We start from the raw sequence: 7,143 nt of genomic DNA, 5'->3' as shown, positions 1-7,143 counted from the left end.
AAAAAAACAGATTTGTTATAGCAACAAAAGTAAATGTTATTCGTTATTTCCACCCCTGGAAGTTAATGACTACTGCAATGCAAAAAAAATAAATAAAAAGAAGAAGAAGTAAGTTGTTGGAAAGCGCAGTGGAAAAGAATTTAGGTCAGATTTGCTATGTGAGACACAGTATGTGACTTTGACTAAAACAAAACGGCAGTGAGTTTTTCTCCAAGGGCCTCTGGGAGGAAAAAGGGATTCTGATTCTCACTCTGATCGCATGGCAGGAACGGCTTAGGTTGGGTATGTTTGGCAGCGTGCGGTTTCTCTCAATATAGCTTCAGCACAGTTTCCAAATCCCAACAAAATATGCACCCAGTGAGGCAGGGACCGAGTAAAAGCCTTTTTTCCCCCTTCTTTTTTTCTTTTCTTTTTTCAATCTTTGATGTGCTGTGACTACTACACTTGGTAAACAGCTCTGGCCTGGACAAAAGATCTGTTTTTAAGGGTCCAAGCCCGAGGCTGTGGAACCCTGTTGTTTTTGTAAAGATTATTATTCTTCCATTGATAAAACTCCCGCTACAGCCTAAACCGTACACATTTTCAGGACTGGTCTACAACTCTGCACTAACGTTGGACAAAATACATTCCACCACTAGGTGCCGCTATAGCAGAGACATCCACGCGTTTCCTGAATCCAGCTGAATCTCCTGATACAGGCCACACCCATTTTTCAATGCATGACAAATGTGATTTATCACTTTTTTGATCTGCCCCTAAACCAATCTGCATGAAACTTGGCAGGTAGCATCTCCAGACCGACCTGACAAACGCTCATCAAAAGAATTTTTATAGGAGACAAATTGCGCATTCTATGCACAAATAAATTTGTGTAGCTAACTATAAAAACGTTGCCATATCTGAGCCAAAATTGGCCACTAGGGGGCGCTACAAGAACAAAAACTTTATATCTCAGGAACGCCACATTTGATTTTTTTACTAAACTTGGAGTGTACCATCTAGGGCCACTCCGGAGCGCCCCCCCCCCCCCTAGTGGTCGTGACCTATGGGACCCATGTTTGGATTCACTGCTTACAGTAAACAACTTTAGACACGGTAGATCTACAATGGATAATTGACCTCACTTACTAACAATAACACATGTAGACCACTAGGTGGCGCTATACTGACGTCAAATGTGTTTTTGTCTGCAACTCCCACATTATCCATCGCACATTAGAAAACTTTACGTCTGCCCTTTTACCCCTTATAATTATAACTAGTAGAAACATTCGGCCCTTTGGAGCATCTGCTGCTGTCTTTGTTGTCTTCCTATCCCTTACAGAAGGTTTTGCATCCAGCCTAACAATCCAGAGTTCTTTGGGGTATTTGTGCAATTAATCTGTACTGTTACATGCAAGATTGTCAAGATAGTCAATATGTTTATTTTTGCACTGGAGGACTCCAAATATATAGAACTGATTTAGACAACACAAACGCTTGTTTGGCATTCCTGTGTGTGTGTGTGAGAAATCTATATCTCTATATCTCTATATATCTCTCTCTCTATATATATATATATATATCTGTGAGATTTATGTTCCATTTTAATTTTTGGTCTTTATGGTTCTACAACCATTTTAACAAGTGACCTCACTGCAGCACAAATATTCTAACGGCCCAGTTTTTCCTGAAAATAAATAATGTTCATAAATTGACTATGGACAAGTGGGTTGATGTGTTACAAGCTTTTATAGAAGATGAAATGAAACTGACCAGAGGTTGTCAAAAATCCTTTGGGGTTCTGGGATATTTGCAACGGCACTGTACCGCCCACCTTGCGGCTCACACCTCTCGATATTTCCTGACGTTTGCCTCCCCACGTTACGCTCTGGGTTCCGCTTTCGCGCGCTCCCTGGGTCGCAGGGGTCGACCCACGTCGGGGCAACTGGCGCGATGAGGCTTACCCCCCTAAACTGCTTGCAGTTCTAGTTGTGTTTTGTGTCCATCCAAAGTGCAGCACAAATAAAAGCATCCAATCCACATTCACAAACGGTCTATACCTTGATAAATTATTTTAAGATTAAAGGCATACAGCTTCTTTGTGTTTTGAACTTGAAAAAAAACCAAAAAAAACAATGAGCTTTATCATGGAATCTGTTCACACAAAATATGCAACACATCCCCACATTGAGCTACAGACTTCAGAGAAAAGCACAGGGAGGATAGAGGAAAACAAGAATCTTCCTGCCTCCCATTCCCTTTGGTGCATTTTACCAAACGGTCCACAAACAGCAGCTTCATATTAGATCTGTAGTCTCTGTGTCCTGAAGAGATGAACAAACAGATAGTGGGCCTCCAGGGAGGGAACAGGAGTCATCAGGGGAGTCATCCACACACCACTATCAGATCGGACTCCTTTGGTATGCATGCAGGTGCTATGTAGAAAATGTATGTGCGTGAAACCCACACAGACAATATGGTATGTAGAAGTCCTGCGTGAGAGATGCCTGTGTGGAGGTGTGTCTCTGTATGTCTGTGCAAACACACGATGAAGACTCAGAGTTATAAACCGGAGCAACAAAGCACTGAATCTGTCACCTACTCCCTGTGGTCCTCTACACTGTCTCCTCCTCCTTGGAGCCTAATATGTTTGTCTTAGCTAAAATAACATTAGATCTAATTAATCTGAACCCACACAGGGGATTGAAGTGTCACAAAAGCTGTGGAATACTATGTGTAATACAAAGCATGATATTGTGATACATTGTGAATTCCTATCTATCTATCTATCTATCTATCTATCTATCTATCTAGTACTGTAGAAGGGCTGCAGCAACTAATGATTATTTTCATTGTTGAATAATCTGTTGATTATAGTCTGGATTAATGGATGTGGCTGACCATGTCAGAAAATGGTTAAAAACGAAGATCAGACCAAAAGTGCAAGATTACGTCCTCAAATGTCTCATTTTGTCAACAACTCAAAGATTTTACTGTAACAGAGGAGAAACAAAACTAAAACTAAATAAATAAATCTGAATTTCAATGATGATTAATCAATTTGAGTCCTTTGGGGGGGGAAAAAAAAGGACTCAAACCGATTAATCGATATTAAAATAGTTGGTGATTCATTTTATAATTGACAACTACTCTGTAGTAACTAGCGTACTGTAAAACTGTTCTGCAAATGTAAAATGACCCAGAGATGGAAATGGGTAAGAAAAGGTAAATCAATAACAAAAAAGGAATAGAAATATTATACTTCTATAGAACACTTTTCCCCCCTTTGGCCCCCCTGTAGGTTGGAAGTGGATTTGTCCATTACATAACATAATGCAACATGACTTCACATAAATATACACGCCGACTTTCTTAAGCCAAGTGGGGTGTTATCTGTACGCATTCTGAGCTATCCGAGTGCAGGCCCTACACTACTGTATACAGCGGGTAAACACACTGTACACGCCCCTCACCGTGTTAACGCAAGAAGAAAGCAACGGTTGAGTTACACACGAGTTGGGTTTAGGAAAAGAAGAACAAAGTTAGCTTTAGTAAAAAAAAAGAAACCGACGGTTGAGATTAGGAAACGTGACACGCGGTTGAGTTTAGGAAATGAAGAAAGGGATTGGCTTTAGTAAACGTGACAACTGGGACACAAAGGAAACGTGACACGAGGGACACGCGGATTTTCGCCCTTTCATACTACACGCTACGGCGTAAATTCACACGCTATCCCAAAGTAATATAAGTCAATGGTGGCCAAATGATAAAACGCGCTGAAAAGTGAAGTATACTTCTTGATAACACGCAAATAATGGCTTACAAATTGGCGTGTCATACAAACGCTATTTCATGAGATCAGTCTGCATTATGCAAGTTTACCAGATCAAGCAGCGGATCTGTAGTTCGAAAACTGGACAATGTAATGTAATGGACAATTCTACTTCCAACCTGTAGGGGGACCAAAGCGGAAAAAGTTCTCTAGTGTTGCTTTAAAGAAGAGAATAAAGTTAAATATATATCCTGCTAAATGGAAAGGCAAACATGTCCTTAATATGCAACACAGCTAAGGCTGATAGAGATGGGAAGTAATAAAGTACAAGTACTTTGTTACTGTACTCAAGTAGATTTTTCAGGTATTTTTAATTTACTATTTATTTTTGTGCTGACTTTCTACTCCTTACATTTTACAGAATTGTCTTGTTACCTTAGTTTCAAATAATTTCAGTGGACATACCGTTATTTTTTGCATCATCAATACCGAATTCAATCTAGTTGGATGGGAATATACAGTACTGTACGTTGCACATGACGCACCACTACAAGATGACTCGACAGGTTCGGCGGCCTTCAGTTCTGGCAAATCATTGCGGCTTGATGGCGCGCATAGTAGCATGGATGGCGACGTGATTGAAAATAAAGAAAACGGAGATCCCAGATATTGGGCAGACAAGCAGCAAGACATTCTCAGTCATCCTCGGCCTTATCTGAGAGAGATGTTTGACATAATAGGCATCAAGAATGACTAGCTTCTCAGCTTGTTCTCTAGTAACATTTGTGTGGTCCAGGTAGCTTTACATAAAAAATGGTTGTCATTCGCAAGCATACTTTTACAATTTCCAAGCCTGTACTTTGTTACTTTTACTTGAGTAAGGAAGTTAAATCAATACTTCTACTTTTACCAGAGTATTTCTAAACACAAGTATCTGTACTTCTACTTGAGTATGGGAAGTAAGGACTTTTGCCATCTCTGGATGCTGATGATGAATGGGAGCTGGTCATTAGTAGTGCAGGCAGGAAGACTGTTAGAGTTGAGTTAAATCTGCATGGTCCACATAGAACAAAGGCAGTGGTGCAAACTGTAAGGTTACCAGCTGTCAACAGTTCAGGTTCAGTTACCGCGCATTAACCCTCATGAAGTATTGACTTCCTACAGTCTGCTCACTGCAGCTGGGCAGAGATGGCAAAAATACTCACTTCTCGTCCTGGCGTTTTATTTTGAGTACAAATGTTCCACCAAAACAAATTCCTTCCCGATCTGCAGAGTCAACCACTCTGCCTGCGGAGCTTAGTACCACGAACAATGATTGTGATTGGTTAAAAGAAATGCAAACAGCCCAGAGCATTTTTTCTCCTATCCCAGATAGATGTATCTAGCCAGACCTTACTCCATAGCACCGTGGAGATAGAGCTGATAATACAAGACTAGTACAACTAAAACCTGGAACCCCTTTAAATCTGGAACTTAGACCGATGAAGAAAAAAAAAAAACATTCTGGGGTTTACTCTGCAAAGTAATCCTTATAATAACCCTGTAGACTTGCTTCTTGGAACCTAGATGCAAACCACACACCATGTCATTTAACAACCATAGACACCCTGTCTTTGCCAGCAGGTCCCTTAACAAGAGGTTTTTTTTTAGATTTGGTATCAGCCAAAGTTTGCATTATGTTGGTGTGTTGACCTTTTTCCTAAATATGAAGGCACTAATTGACTTGGAAGTTTGCTCAGTAGGCTACAAAATGCACAGTGAATGTACATATCCACAACTGTCCCTCTCCTTGTACAAACAAACTGCACCAAAACAGGAACATAAGCATCCCTAACAAATTACACAAAAACATATACGCATACTTTTCTGTGTCTAGGGATCCCCTCGGGGCTAATAGAAACCACTTCTGCACACAGTGTTTGGTGTGTGTGACAATGTGGAATATAAACTATTATCACAAGTAAAGATTGAAATATGGCTTTATTGTGGCTGATCTAGTCAAATTAACCATCCCACGATGAGGCCGCAGGAAGTACTGGTGTAGATATTGGGTGAAGCCAGATTAAATAAAGTCTACCATCTTATTTCATCTCCTGAACTCAACTATAGTTCATGCCAAGTGGTGATAAGCTGACTGCTCTGTATGGTGTTTACTCTTCCCTAGAGCCAATACAACCCTGTATTCTCTTCCTCTTTTATAAGCTCCCACTGTACTGGGACCGGGAGTAGTTGCTGGCAGAAAGCCACTGGCCCAAATGAGAAGCTTCAATCTTCTTATCCAACCACTTTGACTACTGCTGCTCAGGCACTATGGGAGGTGATGAAACCACTTTGAGCCATGAATGGAAGTCTATACATATGTTCAGTCCAATGTGAGGAGCTTTAAATAATGTGAGGTGAAATGATCCAACAGAGATCCCTCCTTGACCTGGGTTATAAATATTTGCATGGATTACCAATTTCTCCTCACATGGTACACACACTCTGAGTGGCAGGCCTGTGCTGTGCTCTGTCCATCCATTATGGATCAGCAGAAAGACTGCCAACCTAATATTTCATCAGCAGTCACATTCTTCAGGTATTTTGAAACCGCCTAGGATTCCCATCAGAGCAGCCCGCGGAGCTGCTGCCACGCAGCTGTCAGTCCGATGTGACACCCTGACGACCCACATAGCCTCCACACAACAGGTTCGCAGTCAATGCAAACACATCGCGTAGTCTACGACAACACACAGCTTTACAGAGCAATTGTCGAACATCGATATTACCTGGAAGTAAAAAGACTTTTTCACCCAGGCCCGTGGAAACAGACCCTTCGCCATCACAAAAATAGATCATCTCAATACGTGGACCTGGCTGCGGGAGATCATCCAAAATTCACGAGAGAGAGAGCGTCTTCCACGTAAAGCGACTCGTCCGGTTTACAGAACCGGCAGGACCGGCTGCATGTTAGCAGATTAGAGCCCCACTGTGATCCACGGCCCTGGGCTGTCCGTTTGCTCTTGTCCGGGTGAAATGCTCCGATAGTGCACTTTGCCTGCGCCTCTGCTCTTTGCTGCGGCTGCTGGTTTTCAAGCAAAGCGACATACCTCAAGCTGCATGAAGAAAAAAAGAAAAAAAACGTAGTATCACGGCGCAGGCGCAGCTTGTTAATCTTCTAATAAAACATTTTACGTTTTCAGGTTGCCAACCAAAATGACAATGAAATCTGCGTGAGCGTGGGTTTGCCGGTGCGCTGATATCGACGAGTCTTTAAGAGTATTGTGTGGTCGCTGAACTCTGAAGCTACGACCGGGTCAAGCCAGAAAGCATGAGCATAACACACTTCCGGTACTCTTTCACAATTAAAGCCCATTGTTTAAATGGCATCCCACTTTCCCCTCCATGAT

At 41.7% G+C, this 7,143-nt stretch overlaps 1 protein-coding gene across 1 annotated transcript in view; it reads right to left on the bottom strand.

The window, feature by feature from the left end:
• Positions 1–7,060, bottom strand: part of dipk1aa (divergent protein kinase domain 1Aa) — a 13,655-nt gene extending 6,595 nt beyond the window's left edge. Inside the window, exon 1 of the mRNA XM_032530559.1 lies at positions 6,523–7,060. Coding sequence (XP_032386450.1) covers positions 6,523–6,576 — 54 coding nt within the window. The 5' untranslated portion in view covers positions 6,577–7,060. The remainder of the gene's footprint in view (positions 1–6,522) is intronic.
• Positions 7,061–7,143: the final 83 nt, after the last annotated feature.

This window comes from Etheostoma spectabile, chromosome 12, assembly GCF_008692095.1.
Source record: "Etheostoma spectabile isolate EspeVRDwgs_2016 chromosome 12, UIUC_Espe_1.0, whole genome shotgun sequence".
NCBI lineage: Eukaryota > Metazoa > Chordata > Actinopteri > Perciformes > Percidae > Etheostoma > Etheostoma spectabile.
The sequence above is the reverse complement of the archived record's forward strand: the minus strand, read 5'-3'. Positions and strand labels throughout refer to the sequence as shown.